The sequence below is a fragment of the Cervus elaphus genome, chromosome 28, assembly GCF_910594005.1.
Source record: "Cervus elaphus chromosome 28, mCerEla1.1, whole genome shotgun sequence".
In the NCBI taxonomy this organism is placed as follows: domain Eukaryota; kingdom Metazoa; phylum Chordata; class Mammalia; order Artiodactyla; family Cervidae; genus Cervus; species Cervus elaphus.
The window spans coordinates 25,878,988-25,896,465 of NC_057842.1; the positions used below are offsets into that span (position 1 = coordinate 25,878,988).

General features: G+C 38.7%; 1 protein-coding gene and 1 pseudogene across 6 annotated transcripts in view; one reads left to right on the forward strand and one right to left on the reverse strand.

Annotated features, from left to right (window-relative positions):
- Nucleotides 1-17,478, forward strand: part of DOP1A (DOP1 leucine zipper like protein A) — a 135,427-nt gene that overhangs the window by 34,913 nt on the left and 83,036 nt on the right. For all 6 annotated transcript variants that reach the window (XM_043890338.1, XM_043890343.1, XM_043890342.1 and 3 more), the window contains 2 exons: nt 3,825-4,015; nt 7,181-7,362. In XM_043890338.1, coding sequence (XP_043746273.1) covers nt 3,878-4,015; nt 7,181-7,362 — 320 coding nt within the window. In that variant the 5' untranslated portion in view covers nt 3,825-3,877. The remainder of the gene's footprint in view (nt 1-3,824; nt 4,016-7,180; nt 7,363-17,478) is intronic.
- Nucleotides 15,590-16,902, reverse strand: LOC122685209 (annotated as a pseudogene).

A 17,478-nucleotide genomic window follows, 5' to 3' on the forward strand; every position in this document is an offset into this window, starting at 1 on the left:
CCATTGATCTATATTTCTGTCTTTGTGCCAGTACCATACTGTCTTGATGACTGTGGCTTTGTAGTAGAGTCTGAAGTCAGGCAGGTTGATTCCTCCAGTTCCATTCTTCTTTCTCAAGATTACTTTGGCTATTCGAGGTTTTTTGTATTTCCATACAAATTGTGAAATCTAGTTCTGTGAAAAATACCGTTGGTAGCTTGATAGGGATTGTGTTGAATCTATAGATTGCTTTGGGTAGAATAGCCATTTTGACAATATTGATTCTTCCAATCCATGAACACGGTATGTTTCTCCATCTGTTTGTGTCCTCTTTGATTTCTTTCATCTCCCCTCCTCCATCCCAGCCCCAGTCCCCGCCCGTGCCAGTGGGGTGCGTGCGCCTTCTGCCCTCCGCGTCCCCAGCCCCAGTCCTTGCCCACGCCAGTCGGGTGCCTGCGCCCTGTGTCTCGCAGCAACCCTCCCGGCGGATGTTGACCATCCAGAATCTCAGGAGGTCTTTGATTAGAAACTGGAGGCCTGTTTGCTGTGTGGTAGGGGATGCGGTCCTTGGGGCCGAGCCTGCCCCTTTCCCCTCCCCCCTGCCTCCGGCAGGGCTGGGCTGGGCCGGTCTGCAGCCTGCGAGCTCTTCTCTGGACTTGCTCGGTCCCTTTGTTCTGCTGTTCTGCTAACGGCCGGCAGTGTGTTTGGGTGGGTTAATTATCTCTCTCTATTTTGCTATCCCACAGTTTAAGTTGGTAACTCACAAAAGCTCCCTCCGATTGTCCTCAGGGCACTCAGGCCCGGTCCTTACCCTAAGCAATGCCGCCGGCTTCTTTCCGGTCTGCCCCCACTTGCTGGTGGCGGATGCGGGCGTCTGGGGTACTTTTCTTCTGGGAGTTGCTTTTAGGCACGTAATCTGTGGGTTTTATTTATTGTTCCCCTCCCAGTCAGGTCGCCCTCCGAGATTCAAAAACTTCCCCCAGACCCACCAGTGCGAGGGTTTCCTGGTGTTTGGAAACTTCCTCTATTAAGACTCCCTTCCCGGGACGGATCTCCATCCTTAGCTCTTTTGTCTCTCTTTTTATCTTTTATATTTTGTCCTACCTCCTTTCGAAGACAATGGGTTGCTCTTGTGGGCGCCTGATGACCTCAGCTAGCGATCGGACGTTGTTTTGTGAAGTTTGCTCTGCATTCAATTATTCTTTTGATGAATTTGTAGGAGAGAAAGTGGTCTCCCCGTCCTATTCCTCCACCATCTTGGCTCCTCCCCCTCTTTACCCATTTTAAATTATTTGTCCTTTTATTATTGATTTGTAAGTGTTCTTTATTTATATGATTCAAGTGTCTCATCAGAAATATGGGAGATATATTTTCTTCCATTCTGTCAGTTGCCTTTTTACTTTGTTGATGACATCTTTTGAAGCACAAAGGTATTTCTTTACTTTTTTTTTTTAAGATTTATTGATTTATTTTATCTACAGCTGCTCTGGGTCTTTGTTGCTATTTGAGGGCTTTCTCTAGTTGCGGGGAGCGGGAGCTACTCTTCGTTGTAGCTCATGGGCTTCTCATTGAGTGGCTTCTCTTGTTGCAGAGCATGGGCTCTAGGCTCGCAGACTTCAGTAGTTGTGGCACACAGGCTAAGTTGTCCCGCATGCAGCATTTGGGATCTTCCCAGATCAGGGATCAAACCCATGTCCACTGCACTGGCAGGCAGATTTTTAACCACTGGACCACTAGGGAAGCCCAAGCACAAAGGTTTTTCATTTTGATGAAGTCCAGTTCATTTCTTTCCCCTTGCTTGTGGTTGTATTGCTTGTAGTGCTTTTAGTGTTATTTCTGAGAAATCCTAAGAAGGCCTAGAATAAATCATGAGAATTTATTCTTATATTTTCTCCTAAGAGTTTTATAGTTCCAGCTATTAAATTTAGATGATTCATTTTGAAGTGGTTTTTATGTAGGTGTGGGAAAGATTTTTTGATGTTGACTGTTTTTAAAGTCTTTATTGAATTTGTTACAATACTGCTTGTTTTATGTTTGGTTTTTTGGCCCTGAGGTGCATGGGATCTCAACTCCTCAACCAGGGATAGAACCCACACCCCAGGCATTGGAAGGCAAACTGTTAACCACTGGACCACCTGGGAAGTCCCCACATTGATTTTTTTTAACTAAATAATTTATTTATTGACCATGTTGGGTCCCTGCTGCATTGCACAGGCTTCCCATTGTGGTGGCTTCTCGTGCTGTAGAGTACATGCTCTAGGTGCGGGCTCAGTAGTTGCAGCTGGCGGGCTCTAGGTGCAGGCTCAGTAGTTATGGTGCGTGGGCTTAGTTGCCCTTTGTCACGCGGGATCCTCCCCAACCAGGGATCAAACCTTTGTCCCCTGCGTTGCAAGGTAGATTGTTGACCACTGGACCACCAGGGTCCTCCCACATTGATTTTACAATTGAGCCTCATTTAATCCTTGTTAGTACTCTGTGTGTTAAGTTATCTGTTCTACTGTTGTGTAGCTATTACTCCCCAACTCAGTGGCCTAGGGCAGCAGAATTTCTGTAGATCATGAATTCAAGAGGCTTAGCTGTGTTGTTCCGGCATACAGTCTCCCGTGAAATCAGTCAAGATGTCAGTTGGTACTACAGTCAAATCAAGACTTGCCTGGGGATGAAGGATCTGCTTTGAAGATGGCTCACTCACAAGGCTGTTGGCAGAAAGCCTCAGTTCCCTACCACGGGAACGTCTCCATAAGGCTCTTTGAAGTGTCCTTGTGCTGTTGCAGCTGGCTTTGCCCGGAGCATGTGACCTAACAGAGAGAGAGCAGGGACGAAGCTGAAGTGCTTTTATGACCTAGTCTTGGCCATTACACATTGTCACTTCTACCTTATTAATTTAATTAGAACTGAGTCCCAGAATCCAGCCCAAGGGACTGGAAAATTAGGCACTGATTTTTTAAAGTAATATCAAAGAATTTGTGGACATATTTTAAACTATCACATATACTTGTCAGTCTTATTAGAAGTTTTTTTTGTTTGCTGGGCCTCCGTTGCTTTGCGGGCTTTTCTTTAGTTGCGACGAGCAGGGCTAGCGCAGGCTTCTCATTATGGTGGCCTCTCTTGTTGTGGAGCGTGGGCTCTAGGACACGTGGGTTTCAGTAGTTGGGGCACCATGGGCTCAGTAGTTGTGGTTCCCAGGCTCTAGAGCACAATTTCAATAATTGTGGTGCACGGGCTTAATTTCTCTGAGGCATGTGGGGTCTTCCTGGATAAGGAATCAAACCTGTGTCTCCTGCATTAGCAGGAAGATTCTTTACCACTGAGCCACTAGGGAAGCCCGGTTTTATTAGAAGTTTTATTAGTTCCAAAAAGCTGATGTTCTTTCATACTATATGCCCATACTTTTATTGCTTAATAAAATAAGATGATCTCCAAGTCATTCCTTTTTTTTTTTTTTTCCTATTGTTGTTTTTAAAGTCCCTGATGTTTCTAATCTAACCAGTCTTACTACATTTTAGGATCAAAACAAGGAAGAGGTGTATGTGTATCAGAAGTGTTATATTGGAAAATATGACAGAGAAATAACATGGTTTTAATTTGAACTAAGTGCAGGAATATTTCCTACTTCTTCGTAAACCCGAAGTTCTCACAGCCATTTCTCCAGTTCCTAGGAAGGAACACATGAGTAGTTATGTCTGAAGCTGTCTTTGAATACTTCCATGACCCTGAATGCTAGCTGCCTAGAGTGTTGATCACTTCTAACTCAAAACACATTTTAAAGTTAGCCATTAGCTCTGAACCCATTTTAATACTCTCCTTTGTAACTTTGGTTTCTCCTGCACACTTTGTTTTTGTAGGTAATGATTTTACATGACTTTGGAATTGGTCTCTAGGAGGACGCTGTGGGAGGATGAACACAGAAGAGCTGGAGTTATTGAGTGACTCCAAATACAGGAACTATGTAGCTGCAGTTGACAAAGCACTGAAGAATTTTGAATACTCCAGTGAGTGGGCGGATTTGATATCAGCACTTGGAAAACTTAATAAGGTATGTCTGTCTTGCTCATTTCATAAGAAGGGATAAAAATCAGAAATCTGCATCTGTATTTTCTGGATTTCTCTGAACCTTGAAGTAAAGAATTTAAAAACATAACCTCAGAATTACTTTTTTTAAATTCTCCAATCTAGAACATTTTCCTCTTTATTTTTTATTTTTTAATTGGAGGATAATTGCTTTACAATGTTCTGTTGCTCCCTGCCATACAACAACGAGAATCAGTTATAATTATATATGACTCCTCCTTCCTGAGCCCCCCTCCCCACTCCCTATCCCACCCCTCCAGGCCATCACAGAGTGCCAGGCTGAATTACTTTTGATTCTGCTATTTTACATCATTAATTGCATGCCTTTGTAGTTAGGCTTTTTTTTTTTTTTTTTTCTTTTTTGAGGCCAAAACCACAACAGTACTTGAAAAATATAGTTAATCTATTATTACATATAAATGCAAGATTAGGAAACAAATATGCTAACCGTGAAGGTTAATAAGTTTTTATAATTGAGTATCAGATATGGTTCTGGAGTTCCTGGCAGCAAAATGAAGAGCTGCACATGGAAAGCAGTAACTGCTGTGTCCTTTCCAAATGGAATATAGCATTAAAGAAATATTTTATATCCAGGCAGTTCTTAGTTAGAGTCAGTGCTTTTTACAAAAGTGACAAACAGTTGCTTAGGCCTTGGAGCTAGGCCTTGAATGATCCTTCTTGACATGTCTGGTTTTTATCCACTGTTAATACGGTGGCATCGCTGCTCAACTTGTAGCTTTGGATTTTGAACCCCCCCCCCTTTTTTTTAAAACACCTTACATCAAAATTTTCTCACTTCATACCCATAGTTTTGATATTGGGGGCTTCTTTAGGTTTGTTTTTAATAGCATGTATTGAATACGAATACTTCTAAATATTAAGTGGACCAGGGGAACAGATAGGAAAAGTGAGCTCTTCTCGTAACTATTTTAACATCAGACAGTTTATCATACAGTTTGTCCTGAAATACATTTCAAGGACAATAGTTTTCAACTTTAATACTTACTATAGATAATTACCCTGATAATTTAAAAAGAAAAACTTCTGTTTTAAATGTGCCATGGATTTATCTTAAAATGATATGCACAAACTTCTTTTTGACATGTTGACTTCTGAAATTTATCATTTGAGGTTTGATAAATTTTCAAAATTTTTACAATATCCCCAAGAAATTGCATCTAAAAGTATGAGTTTGTTTAAAGGTAGCTAGGTTTTTATTTATCTTGAAGAGTCTCTTTTCTGAAGACAGTAGAAACTTAGGCTTGTAAAAAGCTTTTTACACTTTTGCAAAAGGCACTGACTATAACTAAGAACTGCCTGGATGTAAAATGTATGTTTGGGGCTTCCCAGGTGGTACCAGTGGTAAAGAACCCACCTGCCAATGCAGGAGATGTAAGAGATGTGGGTTCCATCCCCGGGTTGGATAGAGGAGGAAATGGCAACCCACTCCAGTATCCTTGCCTGGAGAATCCCATGGACAGAGGAACTTGGTAGGCTACAGTCCACGGGGTCGAAAAGAGTCGGACACAACTGAGCGACTGACACACTACTAGCAGGAACTGTGTGTAAAAGCAGTTCATTAAACTTTGGAAATTAATTTGCCTAATTAAGTACATAATTAATTTTTTATAGTTATCAATATCATGAAAACAGATTTCACTGTATCCAGATACCGCAACATAGGATATCAGTGAAACTTAGCATCAGTGAAACTTAGCTAAAGTCATGGTGATACAAGGCAAGGGTTATATATGTATGAATTAGTTGCAGATAGTCTAAATAAGTTTTAGTTTAAAATTTTATCATTTATTAATATACTAAATTTTCACCTTATTTATACAAGTTTTCTAATTCAAATGATTTTGGAAAATAGTGCTGTATTTTGCTTTATTAAAAACTTTTATTTGGTATTAGTAGAATTTCTTTATTGAAGCATTTTGTGTTATAGATCATTAACTTTCCTTCTACAGAGGTACTGCTGGTAATAATTATTTATATTTTTCTTTCAAATATGTGTAAATATTGATTCTTTGCCCCTACATCTAAAATTCAAATTAATGTTTTAGAAATGGAAGGCAGCTAGTTTAAAAAAAAATTTTTTTGTAGTTGAATTCCTATTGATATTGTGCCCTTGATTTACTTTGCATTTGTAAGTCTAATTTTATTTGTATTGGTTACATCCAATTTCAGACTGGATTGAAGGCTTGTAGTGGGAAGACCATTGAAAATGATATATCTAAGCGGACCTCAGACCCTTCAGTTTTTGATTTTTTTTATGAACTGGAAGGATCTAGTGCTCTGCTTTTGTACTGCCTTTGGCAGAATATTCATTTTATATATTTTAACCCCAGTTCTATATTTTCTAAAGTAAAGGACTTCTTTTGTGTTTCATCTCAATTCCAGTTCTCATCTATTGTACCATATTCGTTCTGAATGTTTATTTTCTACTACTAGCATTTTGCCATAATACTCTGAAGAACTTCATTTATAAGTCTTCTACTATTTAAATAAATTAAATTCCTTTGGGTGGTATTTGTGAGCTTGCATCGTCTATAAATTCTACCTTGACCATCTTTTCTAAAGAAATGTGGCGGTTGAATAAATACAGCATATCTATTTGTTCCTATTGGGAAATGAGTGAAAGCGAATGGACAAGTATAATCTCATGTGTGTTCTTGCTGTAATATGATATGCTACTGCAGTGGTTGTTCCTCTTCCAACTACATATTTTTGTTGAGGTTCAGTTTTCTAAATATATTTCGAACAGTGTATCAAAAAAAAAAAAAAGGTTGAAGGCTGTTAAAAGATTTGCAAAAATCTAAATCAGTACCTTTCTTCTGAGCAAATTTATTTTGCAAAATACTATTATTTTTCATTAAAATGTTATTTCTGTTTACATGTTACAAGTTGATTTTTTTAACAAATTAGTAAACATTTTTAAATCCTAAATTTTAATTTTCAATCTAGTTTTACTAATGTAACTGGCAAAAACAAAAGTTTTTTTACACCCTCTATAATTTTTTCTCCTTCAAAGTCCTATATCAAGGATTTTTGATAATACTATGCTAGAAAATGGAAGTAAATGAAATGTAGTATTCTTTCTCAACTGAATTAAGATGTTTTCTTCAAGGTTTTACAAAATAATGCAAAATACCAAGTAGTACCCAAAAAGCTGACCATAGGCAAGCGCCTAGCTCAATGTCTACATCCAGCATTACCAGGTGGAGTTCATCGGAAGGCACTTGAAACATATGAAATTATCTTCAAAATCATTGGACCTAAGCGACTTGCCAAAGATCTCTTTTTATATAGGTGAGATAATTTTACTATGTATTTGCATGTAAATAAAGTATTTTTAAACTTTTATATGTTTTTTGCAGTAAAAGCTAAGCAATTGAAAACTCCTTAATGATGAAAGTTTTCAGTATCAGTCGTAATTATTTTGATAAAAAAGTACATTAGAAAAATTTACCTAAATTTAAAAGCATTGTGTTTTATTTATTTATTTATGGCTCACTGTGCAGCTTGTGAGGTCTTAGTTCCCTGACAGGATCAAACCTGGATCCCCTGGAATGGAAGCACAGAGTCTTAGCCACTTAACCACCGGGGAATTCCCAGTACTCTGCAGTTTTACTGTGATGTATTCCTGCCTGGAGAATCCCATGGACAGAGGAGCCTGGCGGGCTGCAGTCCGTGGGGTCGCAAAGAGTCAGACACGACTGAGCGACCAGCACAACATTTAGAGATAAATGGGCTTCCCTGGTGACTCAGACGGTAAAGAATCTGCCAACAATTTGGGAGGCCCAGGTTAGATCCCTGGGTTGGGAAGTCCCCTGGAGGAGGGCATGGCAACCCCCTCCAGTATTCTTGCCTGGAGAATCCTATGGACTGAGGAGCCTGGTGGTCTACAGCCCATAGGGTCACAAGGAGTCGGACATAAGTGAGCAACTATCACTTTCACCTTTTTGTTTATCCTGGTTGGGATTCATTGGGATTTTAAAATATGTGAATCAGTGTTATGTATGTTCAGTCACTAAGTTGTATTCAATTCTGCAACCCCATGGACTGTAACACACCAGGCTCCTCTATTCTGTATCTCCTGGAGTTTGCTCAGATTTATGTACATTGAGTCAGTGATGCTATTTAACTATCTCATCCTCTGCCAACCCCTTCTCCTTTGCCTTTGATCTTTCCCAGCCAGCATCAGGGTCTTTTCCAGTGAGTCTGCTCTTCCCATCAGATGGCCACAGTATTGGAGCTTCAGCTTCAACATCAGTCCTTCCAATGAATTAAATATTCATTCAACGCTGAAGGTTGAATTGACTGGTTTGAACTCCTTGAAGTCCAAGGGACTCTCAAGAGTCTTCTTCAGTACCACAATTCAAAAGCATCAATTCTTTTTTTTTTTTTCTATTTATTTTTATTAGTTGGAGGCTAATTACTTTACAATATTGTAGTGGTTTTTGCCATACATTGACGTGAGTCAGCCATGGATTTACATGTATTCCCCATCCTGATCCCCCTTCCCACCTCCCTCTCCACCTGATCCCTCTGGGTCTTCCCAGTGCACCAGCCCTGAGCGCTTGTCTTATGCATCCAACCTGGGCTGGTGATCTGTTTCACCCTTGATAATATACATGTTTCGAAAAAGCATCAATTCTTTAGCGCTCAGCCTTCCTTATGTTTCAACTCTCAAATATCCATACATGACTACTGGAAAAACCATAGCTTTGACTATACAGAACTTTGTCAGCAAAGTAATATCTCTGCTTTTTAATATGATGTGTAGGTTTGTAATAACTTTCCTTTCAAGGAGTGTGTGCTGTGCTTAGTCACTCAGTCATGTCCGACTCTTTGCGACCCCACGGACTGTAGCCCATCAGGCTCCTTTGTCCATGGGGATTCTCCAGGCAAGAATACTGGAATGGGTTGCCATGCCCTCCTCCAGAGGACCTTCCCAAACCAGGGGTCGAACCCAGGTCTCCCACATTGCAGGTGGATTCTTTATCCACTGAACCACCAGGGAACAAGTGTCTATTAATTTCATGGCTGCAGTCACTGCACACAGTGATTTTGGAACCCAGGAAAATAACTGTCACTGCTTCCACATTTTCTCCTTCTGTTTACCATGAAGTGATGGGACTGGTTGCCATGATCTTAGTTTTGTTAATGTTGTTTCAAGCCAGTATTTTTACTCTCCTCTTTCACTCTCATCAAGAGGCTCTTTAGTTCCTCTTCACTTTCTGCTATTAGAATGATATCATCTGCAGTGTCTGAGGTTGTTGATTTCTCCCAGCAATCTTGATTTTAGCTTGTGATTGATCGAGCCTGGCATTTCGCATGATGTACTCTGCATGTAAGTTAAATAAGCAGGATGACAATATACAGCCTTGTACTCCTTTTCCAATTTGAAACTGTTCAGCTATGCCATGTCTAGTTCTAACTGTTGCTTCTTGACCTACAGGTTTTTCAGGTGACAGGTAAGGTGGTCTGGTATTCCCGTCTCTAAGAATTTTCCAGTTTGTTGTCATACAGTCAAAGGCTTTAGTGTAGTCAGTGAGGCAGAAGTAGATGTTTTTCTAGAATTCCCTTGCTTTCTCCGTGATCCAGCAAATGTTGGCAATTTGATCTCTGGTTCCTCTGCCTTTTCCAAACCTAGCTTGTACATCTGGAAGTTCTCAGTTTATGTACTCCTGAGACTGAGCTTGAAGGATTTTGAGCTTTACCTAGCTCGCATGTGAAATGAGTGCAGTTGTCTGGTAGTTTGAACTTTCTTTGGCATTTCCCTTCTTTGAAATTGGTATGAAAACTGACTGTTTATGGTCCTAAGGCCACTGCTGAATTTTCCAAATTACTAACATATTGAGTGCAGCACTTTAACAACAACATTATCTTTTAGAATTTTAAATAGCTCATCAGGAATTACGTTACCTCCACTAGTTCTGTTTGTGGTAATGCTTCCTAAGGCCTATTTGACTTTACACTCCAGGGTATCCAGCTCTAGGTGATGGACCACACCATTATGGTTATTCATGTCATTATGACTTCTTTTGTACAGTTCTGTGTATTCTTGCCACCTCTTCTTAATCTCTTCTACTTCTGTTAGGTCCTTACCGTTTCTGTCCTTTATCATGTCCATCCTTGCATGAAATATTATCTTGGTATCTCTCATTTTCTTGAAGAGATCTCTAGTCTTTCCCATTCTATTCAATAGTTTTCTTGTATTTCTTTGCATTGTTTACTTAAGAAGGCTTTCTTATCTCTCCTTGCTATTCTCTGAAACTCTACCTTCAGTTTATCTTTCTCTTTGTCCCTTGCCTTTCACTTCTCTTCTTTTCTGTTATTTGTAAACCCTCCTCAGACAACCACTTTGCCTTCTTGCATTTCTTTTTCCTGGTCATGGTTTTGGTCAGTGCCTCCTATATGATGTTATGAACCTCTGTTGATCATTCTTCAGGCACTCTGTCTACCAGATCTGATTTCTTGCATCTATTTGTCACCTCCACTGTATAATCATAAGGGATTTGATTTAGGTCATACCTGAATAGCCTAGTGGTTTTCCTTTCTTCCATTTAAGCCTGAATTTTCCAATAAGGAGCTCATGATATAAGCCACAGTCAGCTCCAGGTCTTATTTTTGCTGACTGTAGAGAGCTTCTCCATCTTCAGCTGCAAAGAACATAATCAGTCTGATTTTGATACTGACCATCTGGTGGTATCCATGTATAAAGTTGTCTCTTGGATTGTTGGAAAAGGGTGTTTGCTATGTCCAGCATGCTCTCTTGACAAAACTCCGTTAGCCTTTGCCCTGCTTCATTTTGTACTCTAAGGCCAAACTGGCCTGTTATTATGGATCTCTCTTCCCACTTTTGCATTCCATTCCCCTGTGATGAAAAAGACATCTTTTTTTTGGTGTTAGTTCTAGAAGGTCTTGTAGGTTTTCATGGAATCTGTCAACTTCAGCTTCTTCGGCATCAGTGGTTGGGGCGTAGACTTGGATTACTGTGATGTAGAATGGTTTGCCTTGGAAACAAACCAAGACCCTCCTTTTGTTTTTGAGATTGCACCCAAGTACTGCATTTCAGACTCTTTTGTTGATTATGAGTGCTATTGCATTTCTTCTAAGGGGTTCTTGCCCACAGTAGTAGATGCAATGGTCATCTGAATTAAATTCACCCATTCCAGTCCATTTTAGTTCACTGATTCCTAAGATGTCTGTGTTCACTCTTGCCATCTTTTGCCTGACCTCGTCCAATTTACCTCGATTCGTGAACCTAACATTCCAGGTTCCTGTGCACCATTTTTCTTTACAGTGTTGGACTTTACTTTCTCTACCAGACACATCCATATCTGAGCATCATTTCTGCTTTGGCCCATATGCTTTATTCTTTCCGGAGCTATCAGCTACCTTCTACTCTTCCCCAGTAGCATGTTGGACAGTTTCCAACCTGGAGGGGCTCATCTTCTGGTGTCACATTTTTTTGCCTTTTTATATGATTCATGGGGTTCTCATGACAAAAATACTGGAATGGGTTGCCATTCCCTCCCCCAGTGGACCACGTTTTGTCAGAACTCTTCATTATGACCCATCTGTCTCTGGTGGCCCTGCATGGCTTGGCTCATAGCTTCTTTGAGTTGCACAAGTGTCTTCACCACAACAAGACCATGATCCGTGAATGGGTTTGAGTCAATACCTTTCATCAATTCTGGAGTCTTTTTAAATCGCCTTTACTCTATCTATTCTCTCTTCCTTTTTTGGAGCTGTGATTTAAAATATGTTAGAACTTTTCATTGTGGCTTCCCCATATCTTATCCTCTCTTCCCTTTTAGTTTGATGCAGTCCCACTTGTTTATTTTTGCTTTTTCTGCCTTTGCTTTAGGTTTCCTGTCCAAGAATATCATTGCCAAGACCAATGTCAAGGAACTTTTATGTATATATTCTCCTCTGTTTTTAATTTCAGGCCTTATATTTAAGTCTTTAATCCATTTTGAGTTAACTGTTGTGAATGGCATGAGATAGGGATCTTATTTCATTCTTTTCACATGTGCATATTTAGTTTTACTGTCTTGTTCTTGACACCAGAGATGCAGATAGCCTTTTGTACATTTTGGTCAGCCTTGTCATGAGTTTATCATATTTGTTAGTCTTTTTAAAAACAAACTTTTGATTTCATTGATCTATCTTACTGTGTATGTTTCTTCTCTTTAAATTCCTTGTGGATGTTTTGAAAGTCACTAATAGGTATTTTTAATACTGATAATTACTACTCTTTGAAGAGCACTTTAAAAAAAAGAGAGAATTGCTCAATCAGTGTTACATGTAATAACTGACAGATTCCTTCCTTAAGGAAGGAACTCTTTCCTTAAGGCAAAACTTTTCCTTATAACTCATGCCTGCTACTTTTTAAACAGAAAGTTTATCTTAAGAAACAACTAAAAAAAAAAGAAACAACTATTTCACAAAGTTGCAGTGTATCTAATTTTATTAACAGTATGTTATATAAGAAGAATAAATTAATTCTAGAATACTATGTCTAAATATGGCAGACATTCTTACATACACATACTGTATGGAGTAAAATTGTTATTCTGTATTTTTTAGAGTATAGCTAATTTAAAAACTAGAATTTGTACTATGTTGGATTGTTTTTTTAGTAGTTTAACCTCAAGGTTTATGCTTTAGCATAATTAAATACAAATACTTTTAAAGTTCTGTAACCTGTTACATGATAAAACATATTGTGTTTTCAAGTTAATTTTTTTAATGTGATACAGTACACTAAGCTGTCACTAAGAACACTGGATGTGCAATTTGAGCCCCATAAAATATTAAGTGGGTATGTAAAGTAAACTTTTGCTAATATAAATCCTAGCGAGGGATTTTACAGCTGACAGCATTCAAGTGGCAGAGAATGACTGAGATCAACCAGTACCTTGTGAATAATAAGTAGGGAAAAAGAACAAGACCATTCTGTGAATATTTGCTCTGTCCTATCCAACACTTTGTTACCCATGGACTGTAGCCTGCCAGGCTTCTCTCGTGAATATTTAGGAGTTACATTATTTAAAGGGCAGGTGGACGGAAAGTAGTCAGTGGAAAGAAACAAGAGTCAGAAATAGAAAATGTACCAGGAGACAGAGCTCACCTGGAAGTCAAAAGGGGAATGAGTTTCAAGAGAAAGTTGTGGTGAATAGTATCAAATACTACAGATAAATGAAACAGTCAGGACTGAAAGTAGACCAACAAATCTGGCCTTTAGTAGAGAATGGTGATGATATTGAGAACTGTTTTAATAGAACAGGTAGACTTATCAGAAGGTAATAGATGAAAGTGTTTTTTTTGTTTGTTTTTTCTCCAAAAGTTGAAGTAGGAAGGCAGCTTCAGGCCAGGAAGTAATTAAGATAAAGGTTTTAGAATTTTGTTGTCATTTGTTCTCTTTTTAGAGTCATTGGGAAAGATTTAAGCACAGTTGTCAGTGGAGGAAGAAAGAAATTATATGAAAGAAAAAGTATGGTGGATAAAGCAGGGCCCTGAGAAAGGTAGACAGTGGACCCTGAGGCAAGGTAGCTATGAAGAGGCTGCTAATGTAGTTTTACGTCACACTGTACCTAAAGTTGAAGGCAGAAATGTGGGAAGTTGAGGGAGTTCCCACTAGATGACCTCTGTTTTCTATATAAAGTAAGAGCAAGACAGATTCTTAATTCATTTATTAAGCACTTTGTAAAGGCAGGACTTGGTTTTAAGGTCTTAGGATACAGAAATAAAGAGAGTCATGGTCTCTTGCCTTTTTTTTTTTAAGTCAGAATTCAATTTTATTTCACATTGATAGAAACCATGCAAAAGATTTACATTTTCTCACGTTACAGCGCCATGTTTCAATGGAGTATTTCTTGCTGTAAATTAGATCTCACTGATTTGTGTCAGTGAAGCAACAGTTTGTATTCTTGTAGGTAAAGTAAAATGACTTAGTGATTGTTTAAAAATTGTAAATCCAGGCATAAATATATGGCTTAATTATTAACATCATCTGTGGTCCATACCAAATCATTTCTATCATCAAGTAGCACCCGTTTGTGAAGATGCAGTCCTAACATTGTTCTAATCAATTGGAATTCAGCAGAAAAATTAACAACAGTTCAGAAATACTAAGCATACATTTTTGGTGTATATTAAACTGTGTAGGAACTACACTATTTGTATTGAGTTCTGACTAAACAAATTTACCCAGAAATTTGTTTTCAAGTAATTTTAACCAATAATATGAAATATCTATTTAAAATCAAATAATTGCTACTTTTATGTTTGCACAAAAGCTAACTTTAAAAGATCATCTGACTACGTGAAAATTTCTTGTTTGTCCATTGGCAAACAAGAGTAAAGCAAAATTTTTGAACTGTTCATTTCCTACTGTAGTTGGTTTCAAACCTATGTGCAAAATAAGTAAATTTTATGCTATGAGGAGAATCACCTTAGAGCAAATCATCTTAGAAATTACAGTTTTTAAGATCAGCCTTAAATATCCCAGAACTTCCTAGAATATGACCTAATTATTCTTTCAGTTAATTACAAGAAGATACAACCACAGAATTATTCTCGTTACCTGGACTGAAGATTCTAGTAACTCTGCAGGTCTAAACTGTGGCTAAAGGTCCACTTTAAGAAGTAGTGTAGAAACTCTGAAAGGGTGTCTGGTTTCTTTCTGTCAATATAAATATATTTTCAGTGCCATCATGTGTGTAATCCAGAATGTTAAATTACAGCACATATTGACAGCAGGTGTCTGTGACAAAGAGGAAATATTTGGCCTGTTGTGAAGGATAAAAAAGAAGGGACACATTTCTAGAGAGAAAAAAAAGAGTATTAAACAAAGTATATTCAGCAAAGAAAAAGCTGTTCCCCAAAATAAAAGGGCCATTAATTGAAGATAGCAATATTGCTCTTTATTGACACTTAGAAGCATTATCCCTTTTATTAGGAATAATGTAATAACACCTCATTCTTATTATGCATTATAATCATTAGGTATATATGACCACATATATAAAAATACAGATGCTGCATGGTGACTTGGCAGTTTGGGGTGTAAGCCCGTATTCTTAAGTCACCAGACACATAAACTATTTATGTTTTAACTGCTCATTTATATCTGAACAAGTTTTTGTTAAGAATGCCAATAATTTTCAAGTGATGTAATAAAAAATCTGGTTGCAGTATTTTATTATTTTTCTGAATTACATTTGGGAGAAAGAAGCTGGCTGCTTCTCTCTCTATCTTAATACTAGTATATTCAATACTAGTGTATACTGCTAGTTTAACACTAATGTATCCTGGATTATATCATATACAAATGCGTATATAGAAACTTCAAAGATCATGCATTTCCCATGAGGAGAATTTATTTAGCCTGTGTCATTGATGTGTATTTGCAAAACATTTTAACACTGCAGACATCAGAGGTTTCAGGGTTGGGCACAGGCGGGAGTGTGTCTTCTAATAGACGATGCTGGTATGCACTTCTGCACAAGGCCTCACAGTGGTGTCAGTCAACGGGAGGTAGGAGTTGCCTGACGAACTGCATGATGTCCATCATCTCCTGTTGACGTGAACTGTGCCTCATGCCTCCATAGGTTTTGAAGGTTACATTGGCTGGATTTACCAATGGTTTTAGCTTTTCAGCAGTTAGAGCACCAGACATTAGGGGTACTGAAGGGTCCAGATCTCCCTGGCACTGAAGAATAGACATGTCTCTCCTCAAACCACTGATCGGGCCCTTTGGAAAGGAAGCCCAGAGCAGTGACACCAGCCGGCTTCTGCTGTGTGGTCAGAGCCAGGTGCCGCTGTAAAGCACCTCCCTGAGAAAATCCTCCCAAAATCACTCTGTTAGAAGCATTGCTGTTCTTCGTCTCTTGCTCTGTCAAAGCTTTTACATTTCCTGCTGCCGCTTAATTCCAGTTTCATCCTCCAGTGAATCCGGTGAAAGCCCAGTAATGTCAAACGAAGAAGGCATGACCATGTTCATATGTAATATTACAGGCATAACTAGCGCATGCGGGCAGTTGTATTTGATGTGGGCACTTCTGATCCTGGTGAAGGGTTCTGCCCATCCATGCCCTGTGTCTCCCAGTCCACAAAGGAAGATCACCGCAGCAGTGGCCTTCTGGGCAGCGGACATAATGGCAGGCAGCAGGGCCGATATATTATTGCCCTATATACACCAGTTCCACTAATCACACACCTGAAGCAAAAGGCAGAGTGGGCATCCAGCCAGGCCAAAGGGCCTCTTGCTTTCTGATATTAAGAGTTACCTATCAGAATTAGTCTTTCTCCCCCAGTTTTACTGGTAAACAATTGACATACATCACTGTATAATTTTAAGGTATATAGAAAGATGGTTTGATTTACATATATTGTGAAATGGTTACAATAGGTTCAGTGAACTTCATCATGTCATTTAGATACAACAGAAAGAAGGAAGAAAAGAATAATGGGGAAATTTTTTCTCCTTAGAGTACTCTTAGGGTTTACTCTTAGAACTTTCCTGTATGTCATGCAGCAATGTTAACTATAATGTTTTACATTATATCCATAGTACTTATTTATAACTGGAAGTTGGTACCTTTTAACCACCTTCCTCTAACACCCTTCTGTCCCTAAGCATTACCTCTCATAACCACAAATTTGAGGTCTCTTTTTCTGTGAGTGTGGGTTTTATTTTTGTCTTTTTTTGGTTAGTTAGTTAAGATTCTACCTGCAAGTGAGATCATACAGTATTAGTCTTTTTCTGTCTGACTTATCTCAGTATAATACCTTAAAGATCCATCCATGAGGTTGTAAATAGTAGGAGTTCCTCATTTTATGACCGAATAATATTCCATTTTATATATATATATATATATATATATATCTCACAGCTTCTTTATCTGTTCATCCATTAGTGGACACTTAGGTTTCCATTTCTTGGCTGTTATAAATAAGGCTGCTGTGAAAATGGGGTTTCAGATAGCTTTTTGAGAAAGTGTTTTTGCTTCCTTTGAATGTAGTCCCAGAAGTGGAATTTTTAATGTTCTGAGGACCCTCCATACTGGTTTTCACAGTGGCTGCCCTGGTTCGGAGCCCCTCCAGCAGTGCACAAGAGTTCCTTTGTCTCTACAACCTCACCAGCATTTGTTACCTCTTGTCTTTTGGATGATGTTCCTTCCAACAGGCGTGAGATGCGATCTCATGGTGTTTTAATTAGCATTTCCCTGATACTGGTGATGTTAAGCATCCTTTCATGTACCTGTTGACCACGTATCTTCTTTGGAGAAATGTCTATTCAGGTCCTTTGCCCATTTTGTACTTAGATTATTATTTCCTATTGAGTTGTACAAGTTCTTTACATGTTTTGGATATTAACCGCTTATCAGATATCTGATTTGCAAATATTTT